The 21,506-nt window shown below is 40.5% G+C and overlaps 1 protein-coding gene across 1 annotated transcript in view; it reads right to left on the bottom strand.

The window, feature by feature from the left end:
* Positions 1-21,506, bottom strand: part of CLIC5 (chloride intracellular channel 5) — a 77,702-nt gene that overhangs the window by 51,807 nt on the left and 4,389 nt on the right. Inside the window, exon 2 of the mRNA XM_069011763.1 lies at positions 18,557-19,332. Within this exon, the coding sequence (XP_068867864.1) occupies positions 18,557-19,045 (489 nt within the window). The 5' untranslated portion in view covers positions 19,046-19,332. The remainder of the gene's footprint in view (positions 1-18,556; positions 19,333-21,506) is intronic.

Genomic DNA, 21,506 nt, shown 5'->3' with positions numbered 1-21,506 from the left:
CATCATTATAATTACTGTAAAAGTATGCTTATGGTTTTTAGATCTAATTAGCACTCATTCAAATAACTGGAAAGTTAACTATAAGAGAATTAAGTGTTATTACTCCTTTGATTTCAAATTTTTATATGTAACTTTTGGATTAGGCACATTAATTACCAAGCATTTAGAGTACAATTATTCTTAGGCCTACCGGCAAGTTTCCAAGGACATGGGCTAAGTGTACTTACATGTGGCAGAAAGAATCATTGCATTGTAATTATGCATTACAGTTATAAAAGTCTGCCAAAAACTTAAGAGCAATCACCGTATCTCTAAAATGCATCCCTAAATAACGCATTGTTAACTATACAATTATAAGCTTTTGGGTTTTGCTGAAAAGTTGTTTTGCTTTAGCACTTTGTGGTGACATAATTTCCCTTTAATGAGGGTTCCTGGGATCAATGGGAAATGGGTCATCTTGACTGAGGTTACCTGTAGCTCCAGCCTCACTGAAAACATTGTTTTGATATAGGCAAGTTGTTTGAACAAGGTAAATCACAGGACCATCTCTATTGGCTCTAGAAGAGAAAATACTGCCAGCTCTGAGCACAGTTATGAGGCAATGCTGCTAATGCTAAACCAAAATGTAGAAATAAAATCAGCTTTCAAAATATCGGCACTTACAAACTGTGATGCATTGTGACCTATTTAGGTGTCTATTTTAGAATGAAAAAATGTGCCCTAGAAGCGTCTAATTTTTTCCACTGAGCCCAGGGTAATGAGATAAACACATCATGGTCAAACAAATCCTGCAGTAATTTTTAAGTAAAAGAAATCTACGGCTTTAGTGGCTGATTCCTGTGCACGTGCCATCCCTCACTCCAGAAGTTGTGCGTGCCATGTGCTTCTGAAACTCAGACTCTAGATGTAGCAATTTCAGTAGAGACTCAACGTGTCAAAACATTCAAATCCTTCCCTCCCAATTACTGTCTGGGTTTAGTGGTGTGTTATAATTAGTTTGCAGATTAAGATTATTGTGCTGAGGCTCAGCAAAGCAGAAGGGAAACTTTGCAATACAATGGGAGAGAAGGTGCCCTGCAGCCATGTCCATTCTAACCCAGATATAAACTACTGCAGGAACGGGCCAGATCCCACTTGGTTCAGGGTGTTTCTGGGCAGTGCTGCCATTGGAAGGTGCCTTCCCCATCTGCTTCCACCCATAAGACAGCACCTTGTACTCAGCCCCTGCCCCAGGACTATGGGGTGCTCAGAGGCTACAGAAGCTGAGGAGTCAATACCACACATCTGGTATTCCAGCTGTGCTTTTAGGTATCCACAGAAACAATAAGCCAGCCTACCTCAAAAAAACCCCCTCTGCTTTTCAAAAATACCCCCATGGAACCCCTAGAAGAGACCAAAAAAACCACACAACATAACTTGTTCATACAATGTTAGTTTTTTAAAAAGAGATTCTGAAAGCTGAATTTAGGATAAACATTGTAAAAGACAGTGAGTAGGAGGAAATATATATAGATGTGTATATATATATATATGCACTGCTTTAGGAATCTATTAATGCATTTACTGCTTTTCTGTCATATAAAACTGACTTATCATTTACATCTGGGTAGAACCTTTCTGACTATAATGGTTTTTACTGTCTACACAGCTCTTTTGTGCGTTATGAAATCAGCTCTTTCTTCAGCCAAATTAAGGGTAAGACACTGATAAATAATTAGTACACTCTCATTTTACTGCAAAGAATGAGTCACTTAGTTTGGCCTATCATTTTCTCACAAGTCAGAAGTAGCAGAGGCTTTGAGTTACACACAAGAACATTAGACACTGAATTATGAACTCCTCATAAGCCAAGTCATTATAGTTTGAGGTTTATGAGATATAGAAATGAATATGAGCACGTCATCCCATTAATAAAAGAAGAGGACAGCTTCAGAAAAGGAATGGCCACGTCTTCACATAAGACCTCTATTGTAGGTGAACTCTGACACACTATCAGCTTTCACAGGCCTGATCCAAGCTTCACTTCCAGCAAAGATTTGTCCCAAGGGGGTGAAGCAGAGGCCAAGCATCCAGAATGTAACTCTATCGTGCAGTTCTCCAGCAGACCGCTACGTTACCCAGAAGGATCAGGGCACAAAGCACATCCATCCCCCAGTGCTTCCCCAGCTCATTCCATGAGAGCAGGTATTGCAAGTTTTATATGACACAGGTGTATTGGTTTGGCACAGCCTGGTTTTAGGTAGCAGGAGGGCCACAAAGATGCCTCCTGTGAGGAAGTTGCTGGAAGCTTCCCACCATCCGGCACAGCCAATCCCGGAGAGTTCTGAAGATGGACATGCTGCTGACCAGAACTGGGCCAATGAGAGAGGTTGGTAACACCTCTGTGATGACAGATTTAAGAAGAAAATCAAAACAAAGTCACAAGATTTTGGATTCTAGTCAGAGAAGGGGAGGTGAGGACATGTTAGGGAAACAACCTGGCGACACCAAGGTCAGTGGAGAAGGAGGGGCAGGAGATGTTCCAGGCACTGGAGCACAGATTCCTCTGCAGGCCATGGTGATGCCCATGGTGAAGCAGCTGTGCTCCTGCAGCCCATGGGTCCATGTGGGATGCAGAGATCCACCTGCAGCCCGTGGTGATGCCCATGGTGAAGCAGCTGTGCCCCTGCAGCCCATGGGTCCATGTGGGATGCAGAGATCCACCTGCAGCCCGTGGTGATGACCATGGTGAAGCAGCTGTGCCCCTGCAGCCCATGGGTCCATGTGGGATGCAGAGATCCACCTGCAGGCCGTGGTGATGCCCATGGTGAAGCAGCTGTGCCCCTGCAGCCCATGGGTCCATGTGGGATGCAGAGATCCACCTGCAGGCCGTGGTGATGCCCATGGTGAAGCAGCTGTGCCCCTGCAGTCCATGGGTCCATGTGGGATGCAGAGATCCACCCACAGCCCGTGGTGGAAGTGCCCGTGCCAGAGCGGGTGGATGCCTGGGGGAGGCTGTGATCCAGTGGGAGACCCGGTGGAGAGAGAGGGCCCTGCTCCCAGGCTGGAGCAGCCTGGCCTTGGAGCCCTGCACCCTGTGGAAAGAGAGAGCCCTGGCGCAGCAGTTTGGGAGGGCTGTGTGCCCGTGGAGGGGCTCAGGCTGCAGCAGGGGCGGTGTGGCTGCTGCTCATGAGAGTGGACCCAGGCCGGGGAAGTTCAAGGAGAACTGTCTCCTGTGGGAGGGACCCCACGGCCTCACAGGGGAAGGACTCCTCTCCCGGAGCAGCAGAAGGAAATCTCGGTGATGAACTGACCAAACCCCCGAAATCTCGGTGATGAACTGACCAAACCCCCATGTCCTGTTCCCCTGCGCTGTCGGGGGGAAGGAGGGAAGGGCGGGGGGGGAAGGTGTTCTAAGGGCTTATTTTACTTACTGTTATCCTCCTCTGATTCTGTTAGTTATAAATTCATTTCGCAACTTAAGTTGATCCTGTTTTACCCTTGAAGTGTTTCTCCCGGTCCTTATGTCGCTCATGAAGCGTTTGTTAATTTTTTTTTCCTTTTCCCTCCCCTGCCCAGCTGTGGCAGGGGAGGGTGAGCGAGTGGCTCTCGTGGGTGCCTGGCATTGGGCCAGCATCAAACCACGACACACAGACAACGTTTTTCATTGTTGTGATGAAGAGAAGTAAAAACTTGGTGCAGGTGCAGTAAATGCAGTAAATGGTATTCGGGGCTATGATTTTAACAGGGAATTATTTAACTGCTTAGTTGCCCAAGAATCCCCCACCTAAGAAGCAGCCAGACTGGTTTGAATGGGTTATGAAAACATCTCTTCCAGAGACAGTTCTGAAGTACTGGCAATTTACAATTGCATTTATTGGATACTAGTAGTTTTGACATGCAACACACTTAACAAGTTAACAACTGCAAGGAATCAATCCAATAATTTTGATTTTCATTTGAATGTGTCACTGTCAATTTCTTGTCTGAATTTCAGAAAAATCAAAAGGATTTGTCTCAGATATTTGTGGCCAGACAGCAGGTTCCCCTCCCCAAATGTACAAGACATGCAAGGACATACAAAGCTCTTCTCATCAGCTTCATGCCAACATTGGGTGAGCAGATACTTTCCCTTGACTCCAAAGATGTACAGTACCTCAAGATATGTTGGTTTGATGGAAGAACTGTGATTTTGTTCCTTCTTGTAAATTTTCCCACACTCAAGGTAATGGAAGAAAAGATATCAAGAGATAGAACAGCTGGGCAGCCTGAATGTCCCAAGAAATGGAAAAGGATGAAAAAGTCTAAGCCAGAAAACTTTGCACTCCATTAACTGGCCAGTTTGAGATAACCCACTCTATACCCATCCTGAGATATTATGAATCCAACACAGCCATGAGCTACAGCAGCTCTCCTTTATCTTTTTATTAAAAAGCATTCTTTTAGCTCTAAAATTATCTGGATGAAACTCTTCTGTTTAGCAGAATTAAATCAGCTCAGACTGGAGTTTTGCAAAGTTCTAGTCCAAAACCATGGAATTATTTTTATATATAATTGTGTTTTCACATGGATGCAGCATCAAACCTTCCTGTAACATTAATAAGCATTAACACCTTCAAGAGAAAAACCTGCTGTTGTTCAGTGTGAAGAGGGATTTCATTATGGATAAAGATCTCAGTGCTCACATTGAGACAGCCACAGGTATCCTTTTGTAAGGAAGTGGCTCCGAAAAGGTACAAAATTATCTCCTAATGCTGCATTCAGTACAGAGGCTTCTAGAGGGTAGTGGTTTATTCCTCTATTTTACTATCATTCCAAAACTGGCATTTCAATTAAAAACAAAAGATACTTCCAACCAGGACTGAGACTGCTCTGGAAAGTGGCATTGTAGGAGATACAATGGAGAGCATGACAGATTGTCCCAAACTGTGGGCTGTGTGGATAATGCAGCTGATGAAAGGAGAAATATAGAAATCCTCAGCCCTTGCTTTTCAAAATGCATCCTCCATACTATTAAGTGTGGTGAAGAAAAACAGCACCAGGTAAGTGTGACGTACCCATTGTTGTTGACTCACTACTGTCATAGAATAAAAATTACATGATTTTACTTCCAAGTCTGCAACAGAGTAAGTAATGCCTATTCTTGTTTTATTTTACAGGAGTTCATACTGCAAGTCCCTATTTAGATTATTTCTGTTCACTTCTTTGTATGCTTTTTGGCATAAACTAATTAGGATCTGAATCATGAACATGCAAATTAGGATTAAATCCCCCCCAAACAAAAGACAAGCACACAACACACTACTTTAATCCCAAACTTATGAATTATTATTTACAGAAAGTGTTCAAAATGGTATGTACAACTTATGTATATCTCAGGCTAGTTCCCAATTCCTCCCAGTAAATAAGGCTCAAACAATGCCCAGTTGCTGCTGATTTCATTGGGTACATTTGTGTTTCACACTGTTTAGCAAACAATTTGGCTGAAAGCTGAAATTGCTTTCTATGTTCTGATGCACATTATTTCTAAAAGGTGAAGCCTTCAGAAGCTCAGTTTGAAATTACCCATGACTCAGGCTAGTCCCCATGGTTTTGCATGCTGGCATCATTATGTTATGTGCACGGATCTGCACCGTGGATTTCAGGATCCTCTGTGGTGCGTGTACTATTCGGCTTAAGAAAAGGGCCTCTGGATTTTTGGTCCCTGAAAAGCACACACTTGAGCAGTGTGAAATAGCAGGGCTCAACACCCTTACATCCCTCTGTGGCAGCAAAGTTTAACCTCTGCAATGGTGATGCCTCTGTCAATGGCAGTGCTGCTCGCCTGGGTTAATGCAGCTGGCTGACCTTGAGCCTCACAGTGAACTGAAGAACTCTTCCATTCTCCTTAATAAACTGCCTTCATTCATTTTTCATTTCACCTTTTGGTACTTCTTCTGTGATAAAGTTTCCACAAAGTTTGCCAGCTCACTTGCCTTAGTGCATCACCTCAAGCTGTTATGAAATGAACGGTGGGTTCTTAGTTCTTTTTTTTCCTTCCTAAGAACATCAGAGTAAGAGTTCAACATCTTGCAGCAGCTAAAGTTGACTTGGTGATGCTCCATTTTAGTTTTTGGGGGTTTTTTTGCTTGGGGACCCTTTTCACTGCAGAGTTAATGCAGACACCCAGAAAGAATTGAAGCAAGGTGGTTAGTTAAGAACAGATGTGACCTTCTCTTCTGCAAATACACTTTCACATTAACAGATTTTTGCTGGTGACCATCAAATCCAGGTCATTAGGACTTCAGAGAACCTGTCCCACATCCTTAAGTGGAAGATATTGGTAGCAATTCTTAAAAAAGGAGGTTGGCTTAAGACCGAGTAATTTTTTTTGTGAAATTCAGCACTGAGCACAGTCTAAATAACAGTGGTGCCTTGTTTAAGTCTGTCAGAACTGGGAATACTGGCTAGTCTAACTAGAAAGACAAGGTTTTTTTTCTCTTAAATGGAAGATTTTCCAAAAACTTGTCACCTTTGGCCGAAATCACAAAATTTTCACAGAATATGTAGCAGGTATCACTTTTGTAAGAAAGTCACCAGCTGCAACACCTGGGAGCAACCTCACAGACCACCAAAATGTCAAAACCCAGGCTGTCTTTGCATTCTCACTGCTCTGATCTTGGTGACAACTCTGATACAATTCTGTAGAAGATGGACTAGGTTTTCCTAACTCTGACCTACATCAGTCAGAAAAGTTCTAATGAGATATAGACCCCTTTACTCATTATTAGCAACTTCTACCCATTTCTATCCAAGCAGCAAGTCAGAGTTGATACCAGACTAATTAATAAATATATATAAAGGTATCTCATGATGTTGAGAGAGAACCTAAATTCCCCTGCAGAGGATAGCATCAAACAGAGACCCTCCAGTTAAATCTTGACTACAGGTTCATGCAGAAAATTGACCTTCAGAGAGGAAAAGCAGAGTTCATGAGGATGAAGCTGGGTGTGTTGTGAGATCTAACTCCACTCAGCCCTGCATCTTCACTAGGTGGAAGTAAGGGAGTTTCTATCATCTCTCATCATGCTGGGTCTCATGACCAGAAGAAGATCTCTTTAGGCTACAGAACTACCAAACCAACACCTTCTGTAATTATCTCATTTGCCATGAGAGATCTAGCAATTAAACAACAAATTAAGAAGAAATTGGTAGTCCTTTTCAGATAATAAGTATATAATATCAAAAGTGAAAGCAAGTTAGCCAGGTCACCTGTAACTCTCCCAAGATATTATAAACCTTACACTGTATTATTTTAAACAAAAAAAATATTAAAGTGCTGTAAATAAAATGAAGGGGAATCCACACATACAAACTTCATAAGGCAAAGCTTCATAAAATCAAAGAGGAAGACTCAGAGCTACTGGAAATAATACATATGGGAATAGTTCACTATTGATAGGGCTGATAGTGCCACTGATTTTTAATGCTTTCTAATTCTTTCCCTCTTTACAGCCTATTTTCAAGTCAGTGTAACTTATGCCAGACTTTTAAAAGGGAGCTCTTCAACACTGGTGTCTTCTTTATTCATCCAAAGGACTTTAGACACCCAAAGATTTATCTTGCAATGCACTCAGCCACTGAAGTCACTGATCCCCCAGCCTACAGCTTAAAACAAAAGCTTGAAAGCGAACAAAAATGCAAGGAAATGACCCAGTTTCCCCCAGAATCAACAGCAAGCTAAGAATAGACTCCTGAACTCCTCAATGCCAGCTCAGTCAAACCATTGTCAAATGAAAATACACTTGTTTTCCCAAGTGTTCAGAACTCCATCATCACAGAGTACGCTTTCCATACAGGTGATTATGTGAATATATATACAGCATTCTTGGATGCAATATTCTATAGGCACACTTCCAAAGACCTTCCAGCAGCCCACCTGTCACGCTCTGCTTGGAAAACTGCTTGGAAAATCTGGCCTTCAGTCTGTGTCTTTTTTTTTTTTTTTTAATATCTAAAACAGTACTTGGTTACCATCCCCATGAGTCACACAGTCCAGTCTTGACAAGTTAATTGTTAGGTGGAATTAGGCAGCAGAGTGTTCTTTGGTCACATCCTTGCAGGGACTTGGAGAGCACGGTCTCCTCCCTGGCCGGCAGTCGAGGAAGGAATACCAGGGTGGCCGAGCTGCAGGCCGGGCTTTTATAGCGGGGCTATTTTTAGCTGTTATCAGCCGCGGGTGCGGGGCCAATCCGCGCCCGGGGCCGCAGAGAAACTCTGCTCCGGCCAAACTTCACTCGCAGCAATCTCACAGGGAGGAGCCAAATGACTGAATTTGCTGCTCTGAACTTGGACTGTTCTTTATAAGGGTTCCTGTAAGGCGCCAGCACACCAAGGACGTGAAGAGTTAGGACCATAAGGAAGTTACTGATTCAACAGATAAGCATCCTGCCTATGTTTGGTGTAAATTAGTGAATTTAAGGTGCTTCATGAAGTCCAATAAATTATGCAATCATTCAGTACAATATACTTACAAATCAATCTGTGGTGTTTTTACAAAGGTGGTGTTTTTTATGTCACCGGGTAACTGTACTCTGTAACTAGAAACTACTTACTGTGATTATTTACAAATCCATGGGCTCACCAAAGAAAGGGAAGACAAACTGGTGCCTCTTCAAAACAGGCCACATGGTGTATAACAGATTTTTGATACTGGACCTTCATCCAGTATATTTTAGTAACTTTTCATAAATATGACCTTGTAGGAACTTAGGGCATTGAGAAATTAATTTAAAATAGTGAGAAGAATGTGAATTAAAGTTCCTGTATCTAAACATTAGGCATATAAGACTTTATATTAAAAGATAATAGGTTTATTCTTTTCATGGATAAGCATCACAGCATTCAGTGTGCTGCAGCACTTCTTTTTTTTAACAACTGGGATGTGTGTGCTGTCTTCACTTTTAATGGTGCTTCTTGATGGCCTGTGAAAAAGTCCATGAAATGTACAAGAAAGGTTATCTGCCATGCCTGAATCACAGTGTGATATTAAAAAAAAAAAAAAAAAAAAAAAAAAAAAAAAAAAAAAAAGCTAAAATAAGGACTGTTAAGTCAGTAAGTCTATTCTATGAAAATCAGTATTCCTGAATTATTTTGTCCAGTACCCATCTGGAAAGTCCTAGCTAACAGATATTAAAACTAGGAAGAATTTCTGATGACATTAAGAAAAATAAAAACTTCGTAAGTTTAAATTATTTCTCCTAGTATTCCTGTTTACTGAGGATTTCCAGTATTATTTGGGCACCTCACTGGCCATTTCAGGCTAACAGAGACCCTCTTGCAATGAGGAGCCACCCAAAGTACCAGTATTACAGCTAAGGATACACATATTTATAGAGCAAGATAAATGTTGGGCAAGTATAAAACACTTCTCCTGGCCAGATGTTTAACAGAATAGATTTTTAAATAAATCCAAAAATGATATAAATACAGTGAGCAGAGATCAGAGGAGTGACTAATACCTTTGTTTTCAGATGCAAAGCTCCCACTCTTTCCACCTGCTTCTCAACCAGTGCTCAAGCTACAGGGACACAGTGTTGAGATCTCCCAAAGCACAGTAACATAGAATTTCACCTCAAATAGAATTTGTTTACTTAAACAATCATAGATAGCTTAAACCAGGAGGTTATTAAAAGAACCTTTTGCTGCTGGTTTAGTTTAGCTATAAAAGCAGAAGCAATCTGAGACAAAATGCAGCTGTGAAAAAAAAAGGCACCTTTATGGAAGGAAAATACGTGCAGAAGGGGATTACTATGATGACTGGCAGAAATGGAGACAAAAAGGACTGGCTGGTTTAGCCTCAAAACATCTGAGGTTGTCTAAGCCTAAACTGATTTTAAAAAGAGCTAAATGCATGAATGAATGCTAATGGACCATTCTGGCAAAAGAGCAAGGATGTTTAAGCTGCACATGAATAAAGGTAATTTGGAAATTAAAGTGTCAAACCTTCAGAGCAGTGACATTCTGAAACACATTTCCAAAATGAATAATAATAATAATAGTAATAGTTTCTAAATAGACCTTGATCACTTTATGAATGAAGTATTACATGATGAGGCTGTCTGTAACAGAATACTCAATTTCATGTCCCAAAAAGTCACATCCAGTCCCATGAATTTTTTTTCAGATTACCTAGAATCCCCAAAGCAACCAGTCTTGGTCAGTATGCAGATTTCTACCTTTCTGTGCCTCATCTTTTAAAAACATATAAGCAGGAAGATAATGGTTTTCTCCCAGCAGATGTGTTCTCAAGTTTTACTTCATTAACACCTGCATGGAGGCTGCAACAGAAAATCAGTCAACTTGTGAATCAAAATCCTGGTTTCAAAGACTGCTGGATGTACTGAAACCAGACCTGTGCACTGACCAATTCCCTTCTCATCTATCCCTGATCACATCATTGTAACGTCATGAATGTCACTGACGTCTTACATTATCAGAGGCCTACCAACAGTAAAAATTCAACAATTGTTTAATTAATTGATATGAAAAGGATCATCTAGAGATCTAAATACAAAAATCATACCTGCAGATGACAATGCAATGACTCATTTTACAGTGACACACTTCCTCCTTTTTTTTCTTTTCCACAGATGGCAGTTTCATAAAGGTTCATAACATTTCCCATTAAGTAATAAATATTTTTTAAATTGCTACCAATACAGAAAAATATTTATGTGTCTCTTTTCAGCCATAACCAAGCATATGAGAGGGCATTTCTGAGTGAACCAGTAAATACAGTGGCAGAACAGTGGAAAATTTCCTTCCAATACAGGGTCTTATGACCCAAAGAAACAAACAATTTTTCTTTTCACAGTTAAAATCTTAAGCTGTGTTTGAAGCGGTACCTAGGAATTCAAGTCTAGTATGTTCAGTTGGCTCTTCTACTGTGGTGTCTGAAATAAAAAGTAATTCTAAACCAAATACAGTTGAAAGACACATATATGGGGATTGCTGTTAAAAAAAAAGGATAAAAGTTGACTGAAGTTAAAGGAAGAGTGCTGGTTCTCAGTCTTGGAAAGATGCTAAAATGTATTAGATCATTTAATCTAGTTAATTTAGACTGTACAGTGAACAGCAGAAGTGCCCAACATCACAATGTTTGATCACTATTGCACATCAGTTGTTGCTGAGTGTGCACACTGAAACAAAAAGGGAAATAAGATAGCCTGAAAAAAAAAAAAAAAATTAAAGTTTGTTTCCAGATGTCCATTACCAGAATTCACTCCTCATCTAATCTAGTCATCCAAGATTTGTATTTAAACTGTCACTGGTGGCATTCAGTTTATTTAACTTCAGGTGACCATGCCAATGTTTTCAGTGAAAGTTTATAGCTTGATGCAGTTGTCTAAACCTAAATATCCAGCAGCATTTGATAGGATAGCTGAGGAAACCTGTAAACATCTATGAGACAGGATCTATGAGACACCCATGGCCTGCAGAGGCAGCTGGAGGCCAGGAAAAAGCCTTTAGACATCTAAACCAGCACGGAATGCCTGTGGTTGGAAAACTGAATTAGGCCCCGCTCCATACAATGAACGGAGTCTACCTAATCAGTAACCTCACCCTACAGGTGGTACCTGCACTTGGCCATAGGAATTAGTATCATATTGTGCTATTTCAGAAAGCTTTTTGTTGCAAAAAGATCCTACACATCCTGCAGAGGTGTACTTAATGGCTTACAGACACACCTTCAGTTGGATGAACCAAATCCAACCCTTGATATCTAAAGAAAAGAAAGAGCAGAGCAGAAAAGCTGCTTTCCTCTTGCAGACTCCAAAATAATTGACATATTACATCACCTGTTGCTCTGCAGGGATTATGCATTATTTTGTGTTTGTAAAATACTAGTCTCAGTAGAGCTGTTCTTTAGGTACTTCTGAAAAAAAACAATCAGAAATAATACAAATTGCTCTGCTTTGGACAGGATCAATTTAACAGGTGACAGTACTGCTTACAGATAAGTTTTCAATGCCAGAAGAAGTAACCAATCCACAAATCCAAACATTTTTCACTCCAAAAATGTAGGTTCTGAAATGTTTCAAAAGAGAAACAGTCCATGCTGAGATAAGACTCTTGTTTTCAGAACATCAGAGAGGGTGTCACAAGATGAAACATATATGAAGAAAAGATAAATGAGTAAATAAATCCTGTTTTAATTTTCACTTGGTGTGGCCTACATTATTTACACTGTGTTTGCCATTGCTGCAATCACTGTGCAGGGACAATTTCCTAGATAATACAGGTCTGTGTTTTGAAGCTGTTGCTACGCTACTGTGCTGTGCTCAGACACCGCTGTGGCTGGAGCCACGTGCTGAGTGCGGCACGGGAGCACCAGCTCAAAATTGATTCACGGACCTTTCTGCAGGTGCCTGAGTGAGGCACAGACTCAGGAGGGGTTGGAAGCAAGACCTTTTATCCCTTGTATCCAAAAGATTAAGCAAACTGCTCTCCCTGCTGCTAAAACACACATTCTGCTCATGACTGATAGTCAGGGGACTGGGTGTTATCTCTAACAGAATGGCCGTCACTAATCTTGTCACACACACACACAGAGAGAGAGAGAGAGTAATTCGGATAGGCATAAATGCAGCTGTGAAGAGACCCACAACACAGTTTTCCTCCTCAGAAATAAGGGTTAGTTGCTATTAGGTTTATATGTTAAATCTTAAGAGATTACCAGTCTGCTGTACGTGATAGGGTGGAGGAGGGTGCCATGAAGCCACGCTGGGTCTGCACAGCGGGGTGGAGGTGTTAAAGATGTATCTGTATTTTCTGAGAGCAAAAGCACTGGAGATGGTCTCCTTCACACTGGATTTATGTCAGAGCAGTTCTCTGACTCCAAAACTAGGCTGTTTTCAATGAGGGGTGATCAGAGTCTGTACAGACCAAGAGAAACCTAAATTCTCACAGAAGAGAAACCTAATGCTCTACAAGGCAAATGGCAGCTCCAAACTGTGCATTACTACTGCATTACACCTGCTTGCAAATGGGCAAGTCACAAATGGTTGAGACTGTCACTGAAGCACTTACTGGGGAAACACCAGGGCTAGAGGAACCATATAAATGTTAAAGGATTCAAAAATATGTTAGAATACAGCAGATAAAGTGACTAGAGAGTTGGATAAACGATGAATTAAAGAGGCATTTGCTGTAGTAATTTTTATTTGCACTGCTGTTTACACTGTACCTCCAAACTGGAGCTTAAGAATTATATAAATTAACTGGAGAAAGACTGGAAAAGGTCAAAAAATCCACCCCTAAAACAAACAAAAACCAAAGCACAATACACCAACCACTCAACATTTACAAATGATGACTCAAGCTTGAAGGCAAGCTGAAGGAACTGAATTTGTTTCATTTAAGAAAGCAAAGAATGAAGGAAATTTGATCTGTGTCTTCTATATACATAAAGGTCTTGTCTATTAAAAATAAAAATAGCATAATTCAGAGCAACAGAGTTTTAATAAAGGAAAATGTTTGTCTCAGGATAATAATTAAGCATTGACAGACTTACTGGTATAAGTGCAGAATTGGCATCACTGAATGGTCCCAAAAAAGCATCTGTTAGGGACAGTATAGATAAGACTGAGAGCAGGAGGACACATCTTACCACTTGATTTTCCAGACTTGTATTTCTCTACTTAATTGTACTTGTAAGGTATCTCAAGAATATTTGCAGGAATAAACAACCATTACTTTCATTTTAATTACCAAAACAGATATCACATTAGGATATTGGCTCCCCGTGAGTCATTTCCTGCTGTGTACATGTCAACTTCAGCATCTTGGTCTGTAAATCTGCCAAGACTGGAAAACTCTGAAAATAGTTATTGGATCTTTTCCTTGCTCAGGTTGCTCAGGTAACACTATTTAAAAGGTGGATTATGAATCACTCAAACTTTTTCAAAGCTTATTCATAAGACCAAAATAATATTTGCTTACTTCCATTAGGTTTATTATTAAAGTATTTTTAAAGGCTAAAATGTCATAAAAAGCCAAACTACTGTAATTTTTTGTACATATGGAGAGTTACACCTGCTGTCTGGCTTCAGCCTGAATTAACTGTACTACCTGCAAACCTTGGTGGAGAAGACACGGCTTAGCACCAGCCTTATGTGCTGCGCTGGAGTCAATTAGAAGACTAACTGGTTTCCATTGCTGGAAGGTATCTGGACACCCAGTTATGCTTACAACTATCTTACAGCCCAAAATTGCAAACACAGTTTTTTTTACTCTGTAGATTATGAGTGTAGTAAGAAATGCTCGGTTCTGCTCAGCAAAGCACCAGTTTAACCACTAACTTCTGACTGGACATCCATGTGCTTCTGCTCTCTTCAAATTATACATGCTTAAAATTAGATTTGTCGTGTGACTTCATGGTCTGAACCATTAATACACATTCCTAAACAGGATTTTCTCAACAGATACCAGAATGCTCCATAAAACAAGAGAAAAGCCAACTCAATAGGAAGAAGCATGATTTTCCCAGTGATACAATGATGAGTCTCGCTGTCCCTGTGAAGAACGTGGTCTGTCATTCACAACAGTTCAGCTCATCTTGGGGCATCAGTAAGGAACTAGCACAAGGTTGTGTCACCAAGTTAGAGCCTTCAGACATTCCTGACCTGGAAATCATGTAACTACAGAATCACAGAATTTTTAGGGTTGGAAAAGACCTTTAAGATCATCAAGTCCAACTGCCAACCCAGCATCACCACCATGTTCACCATTAAGCCATGTCCTCAAATGCCACATCCACATGTTTTTGGATGTCCAGGGATGGTGACTCCACTTCCCTGAGCAGCCTGTTCCAATGCCTGACAATTCTCTCCACAAGAAAAAAAAAAAAATTCCTAATATTGTGTCTAAACCTTCCCTAGCACAACTTGAGCAGTTTCCTCTTGTCCTGTCACTTGTTCCCTGGGAGCAGAGCCTGACCCCCACCTGGCTCCACCCTCCTTTCAGAGAGTTTGGAAAGCAAGAGTCCCCTCAGCTCCCTCAATTGCTCCTCATCAGACTTGTGGCTCCAGACCCTTCCCCAGCTGTGTTCCCTTCTCTGGACACACTCCAACCCCTCAATGTCTTTTTTGTCATGAGGGGCCCAAAACTGAACCCAGGATTTGAGGTGTGGCCTCTGCAGTGCCCAGCACAGGGGGACATCACTGCCCTGGTCCTGCTGGCCACACTAATGCTGGTACAGCCCAGGTGCCATTGGCATTCCTGGCCACCTGGGCACACCTGGCTCACGTTCAGCCGCTGTCACCAGCACCCCCAGGTCCTTTTGCAGCTTTCCAGCCACTCCTGTCCCAGCCTGCAGCACTGCAGGGCTTGTTGTGACCCAAGTGCAGGACTCAGCACTTCAAATGAGGGAGTGGGGAAGCATCTTGTGGGAAAAACCAAAAATGCCCTTTCTTTTCCAGCTCCTGACTTAATGCAATTTTACTAAAGGATACCATAATTCCAAACAGAAACAGCTAAATGCTTAGGCTCTGATTCTAAATATAAGCACTGGTATCCCCTAAAAGAACAGGAGGCAACAGGCACAAATTGAGATACACAAAACATTTAAAACATAGTTTTACCATGAGGGTAGGACTCATTAGAATGGTTGCATAGAGAAGTTGTGGTTTCTTCATCTTTGGTCATATGGAAAACCAAAGTTGTGGCCCTGAACAAGCTGTTATAGGTGATCCTACTCTAAGTAAGGAGTTGGACCCGATGACCTCCAGAGATGGTCTCCAGCATCCATAACTCTGTTACTCCAGGGCAGTGATCCAACAGGTGCAGGTTGATGATGCTAAACCACTGTATTATGTCAGTATTTTTGCCTAACACAAGGTGTTTATTATGCTTATTATTATGCTTAGGGTGAAAAATTGCCTTCCTTCTTTTGGGAACTGTGTTCCCATGGAACAAATGAGTACAGACAGGGTATAATCTGCAGTCAGTCTCAGGTCTGAAAAAACAGAAGGGCAATAATTTTCTTCTGAAAAGAAAATTGGAGGACTAGTCTTCAAAAAACAACTCAAGCTTCTGGCAAACAAAAAAGTTAAAAATTTCAAAGAAACCTAAACCTTCAGAACAAGTGTGCTGCTCAACAGGAAAATACAGTGTACAGGTGAGAAAGCTGGACCTTGGAGCTGTGATTAGGTCAGGCTGTCCTGTGCACTCAGTAACACAGCCTGTGTGCCAGTCATATCTCTGTTCAAATTGCAAAGGCTTTTATTTGAAGAAATTACAGCGTTACTGAAAGGGCATTAAGGCAGCTGTGACAAGCCTGGACGTGCCGGATTCACACAAGGATTCATGTTGGTACATGCTGCATTCTGCTGTTAAAGGTACAGGGAATTCCTTTTTTACCTTATGGCACATTCTGAAATAGTCCACTGACATGACATAGTTACCAAGTACTGATAATCAGTGAAAAATTAGTTAAAGTGATGTAAACATTTTCTTGGTGTCTAATGAATGGACTACTGTAAAGATTATCCATCCAGCTGCACTGTGAGTTAGATACCAGTTAATCTTCCCACTTTCTCTGGTGTTCAGTCCTCTGACATTCCCATTTCCAGTCATTAACAGAGATTTATTAGTGTTACAAACAAAGGAAGGAATAAATAGTGGCAGAAGTGTCATGACCACTATTGTCCCACAGCACAAGGTCCTGCTATCACTGTTAGTGTCTGCAGAAAAGTGCAAACACAGATGAACCCAATTTCAGAGCAACACTGGCCTCAGGTGGACTAGAGAAGGGAACCATCTATGAGTAATATTTATTGACACAACTGAGATACTGGTTCCACGTGCAAGAAGCCACAGCCCTCAGGGATTTCACTACTCTTGTTATATATTATTCTATGACCTTCCATTTTACAGGCTGACTTTTGCTATCTAGATAATTAAAGAGAGCAAAGCTGGATCTGCACTCCATGGAGTTACTGCTTTATTACTTTGATACCAGAAAAGCAAAAAGCCAAAAACTAAATATCATCACTTTCTCAAGTAATAAAACACATCAGAGCAGTTCAGTTCAGCCACTCACCCAGCAGTATCCAGTGCCCTGCCCACTGGAATCACAGCATGGATCACCTGAGAGCCTCATGTCTCAACCTCTCAGCCAGGTAGGAGTATCTTGTGGCTCAAGAACATCTCAAAGACACCAGGCACTTATGTTTGGCAAGTGAAGAGAGCACAGTTTCTCTCTGGACTAGCTGATAAGAACCTTTATGGGATAATCAGCTACTCTTCCCAACAAAAGCAAGGAAAAGGACCTCTTCAGACCTTGTCCATGATAGTTCTGTTCAAAATGCCTCTCTTCGCACTTTTGCAAATTAACCCAGACAACTCTGCTTGAATGGGAGCATCTGCACACATTTCTTATTTTATCCACAGAAAAAGAAGACATTTTTATTTTGAAATATGAGGAATGTGAAATAATAAGGAAATTAAAGAGATGATTTTAAGCCAAAATACAGCCCTCAGGTTGCTAGCACCATGTAGTTGCTAACAAACAAAATGTACTCAATTGCTGCAACTTTTAACACATACACAGGACTACATGCAGAAATATACACTAGAACTAATGCCACAGCTCTTACTTTGACCATAAAATCAACATATTTTTAGCAATTACCATAATCCAGTCACAGAAATAGGACAGGTGCTGTTTCAGGGAGTCACTTAGCCAAATAATGACTGCTGAAAACACTTCCCATTATGTGTGGTGACAAAATCTCTTCTCCTGCTTCCAAAGCCCCCATGGAACTGAGAAACAGATTTGGATAATATTATTTATGTTGAAAAGTGACGAATTTCATGAGACTTCTCTTGAAATAATAGAATATTATAATCATGGTGTATTGTCCTATTCGAGGTAAACAAGATCTTGAACATCCTTATATAGTGAAAAAGAAGGAACTGTCAGGCCTGTGTTTCAGCCTAATAAATGTTGAGAAAGGTTAAATACAAGTGCTTTTATGAAGGGAATCATAGGATTTATTCAGGAACACAGGTGTTTACAGTTTTGAAACTGAAGTAATACTTTATAAGGTTAGAGAAAATGTGAAAGCCTCCTCAGTAATTTATACCTAACTGGAAATTAATGAAAATACATGTTGAAATTTTCACAGAAATACATAAACCTAAATATTGAAAGAAATAAAAGAAAGACTTCTTTCAGGGATGAGCATTATTTAAACTTAATATTCAGTTTTCTTCATAGAAGTCATAGCTATTACTTTTGAGCTCTCAGCTACTAGGTAGTGAAATGCAGGGATAGCTGAACTAGCTCAACTAAATAGTAGCAGCCTAGCTGTAAAAGCAGGGAGATTTCACAGAATAAATAAATTTGCAGCAACAACCAGAATACTTGCACCATACTTCCACCTGAAATGAAGAAATCCCAGGCACCTCCACACAACACAAATCTCCTCTTTCTCTGCTTAAAGATGCAAGAGGTAAGTGAGTTGGGAGCAAAGCAGTAGGTAGTTGTATTTCACTGATTTGGAAGACACACACATGGATTTGGGGTTCTTACCTTCACAAAAATGGAAATCTCAAAATCTTCCTGAAAGTTGTTAGTTTCTCCAAAGTTATTGTTAAGCGGAAACTTGAGGGAAGTTGAAGTGTTGGTAAAAGTGCTCTGTCTCTGACGAAACTGGAAATCTGGAGGAAAATGCAGGTTGCTCTCAAACATTGTGTCTTCTATGTCTTTATCGTCCTGAGTTGGGCTCATCAGATCCATCTGCTGCTGTGGGTGGTCTTCTTCGGCACCATGGTGAGATGAAGAATCATCTTCTCCATCACTTCCATGCTGAGAGGCCACAGAATTATTACAGCTATCTTCTGAGTTCTTTTGACTACCATCCATGTTTTCTGGGATATTAGTGATGGAAAAAGGGGATGCTGAATCTTCATGGACATGATCAAGAAGATCACCCCCTTTATTTTCCTCAGAATCTGAAGCCTCAGAGACAGTGGTGTCATTAGCATTTTGATTGATGTCAGTAAAGACTGGATCTTCCATGGCTGCTGGCTGGTGAGTTTTCCCTGCCTGCTGGTACCTTACCAGATTACAATTAAAGCGAGATGTTGACAGACAAAGCTCCTCAGGAGGAAGCAGAGTCTGTGGTGTACTCTGAATGCTCAGCTACACATGGCAGATCTCCAACAATCATTTACTGAGAGCCTTGAATCAACACTGCACTTCAACTGAAGGAAAAGGCTGTCTCAGTTTTAACCCCTTTGTTGATCTGACTCCCAGGAACTGTATCTCAGGAGCTGTAATCTGTTGTTCTTCGAGATGTTGCCTGCCTAAGTATTGCAAAAAACAGATGAAGAACCTATCAGTACTAGAAAGCTACAGTAAAAAATAAGTAGTCTTACATAGGAAGTCAAAAATAGTTCTATTGGAAATCTTACTTATGTAAAGAGGTAGAAATGCAGACTTCACCCACTTTTTCATATTTTCAGCACACAAAATCTTCAAGAAAAAGCAAGGTAAAACTGCCTCGACAATACAAACGATCATCTGCAACATTTTCGTGGTTACTTACAACATCGTCAACAACTGACGATCATTTATGAAAAAATACATTTAAAAAAATTATAAAGTTGTAAATTTTAACTCTTTCCAACATTGCCACTCATTCACTTTGGGGACCACACACTTCACACTTGGCATTTTCCTCCTCTCAACTATATACTGGGGCCAAAACTGTAAGAGGTCTCATGAGCTGCCCTGGAAATATAGGAAAAGAAAGCACTGAATAAGTTAATCATGATTACATATACATAATGCATCAATTAATCATAATCACATTTAGGTTATGTATCTCCATGTCATAAGACATACACTGCAGAAATCTAGTTTGCCACCTTGTGTATACAGTTCCTTTTCTCTAATGAATGGAGAGACACACCAAACTGCACAGAATCTAAAGTGGGTGAATACTGCCAGCTTTAGCATAAAATTAACTGCCCTCCTAGACAAAGATACACATTCCAGAGCAACTGAAATTAACAGAGCTGAAACTCCCAGAAGATCCAAACCTGAATTTATCAAATTATTATAAAGTCACCAATTTATTAAATTCATGAGAACTTCAGGCCTTATTGACTAAAGACTTCTTATCTCTATGTTTACTGCATCTTGATTATGAAGATTATTACAAGAATTCTTATAAACTAATATTTAATCTTTTGGGATTGAGCCAAAAGGAAAGTGAAGGTGTTTTCCTCTTGACCCATCCTTGTAACTTCCTGAGAGGTAACTGCCACAGCCAGGTTGGATTTCTTAAAGAAATAAAGAACAGAAGTGATAGAGAAAGATGGTAATTCCAGCCATCCCAGACAGAACAAGAAGAGAACACAACCTATTTCACAGGGTAGAGTAGCAGGTGCTGCCTGCCTGGGATTTATGACTGCAGTTAACTGCCATTACTCTTATATTGAACAGTTTAGAGTACTACTAAAGTTAAATATCAAAAGCAAGCCAATATTTCATATTATTAGACTTAAGGCTCCTATCCTAGATAAACTGAAAAGTGCCAGGACCGTAGTTACAACCAAGTTTAATCACTGTGATTGTACAGTACAAAGATGCAAGTAAGTATCAGAGACCAGTGAGATCTCTTAGCTCAAAAGGGCATTTCTGGCCTGATGCAACTCAAGGACTTCAAGAATATGTTACCCATTACCAAGGCCTAATCTCAACTCTTCCTGCCCACACATGCCTGGCTGGCACAAGTGGTCCATCAGCAAACAGGATAAAGTACATCTCCTGTATGTAACTCAGCACAATTCCTCATGTGTAAATCCTAACCCAGAGATTCCAAAATGGGTACTGTGTAATCTGTCTTGCAAACTTCTAGCGCTCAAGACCAAGGCTAATGAGAAGACTGATTTAAAATCATGAACTTAAATTACTGAAGTTCAAGAAACTTGGGAAAAGCAATAAAACAGCTGGAAAGTTGTATAAGTTCAATTTCTTTTAGGACTACTTTTCACTTCTAAGAAAACACTTGGATTTCTTCATATTTTGTAGAAAGACAAATGTATTTCTGCCTGGGACTTTTCAACTTGCTCTAAGCATGACTTTGATCAGCAACTCCCACTGATCTTCAACCCCTTCTTACAGAGTGGTTGCAGGATTAAACTCGCTGGGATCATAAAAATCCCTCCTTAGTAACTCGACTGGCAAACAGTTTGAGGAAAAAAGAGAACTCAGAAATAGTCGTGACATAAAACAAAGAACAAAGTCCAGTTGTAGTCCAGTCCATGACTTTTTTTTTTCCCCTCACGAAGATGACATTTGCAGGATGCAGCAGCACCTGCTGGAGGGTTTAAAATATCACAAGTAAAACACGGAGTAAGAGCATAAGGTGAGTATTATTTTAAAATAAATAAATACAGTTGATGTGGGTTCCTTCATTGTGAGCTACCCAAGTTCTTCTTTCTTCTGCCACCCTCCAAGAGAAAAGAAAAGT

This window comes from Aphelocoma coerulescens, chromosome 3 (assembly GCF_041296385.1).
Source record: "Aphelocoma coerulescens isolate FSJ_1873_10779 chromosome 3, UR_Acoe_1.0, whole genome shotgun sequence".
Classification (NCBI taxonomy): domain Eukaryota; kingdom Metazoa; phylum Chordata; class Aves; order Passeriformes; family Corvidae; genus Aphelocoma; species Aphelocoma coerulescens.
The sequence above is the reverse complement of the archived record's forward strand: the minus strand, read 5'-3'. Positions and strand labels throughout refer to the sequence as shown.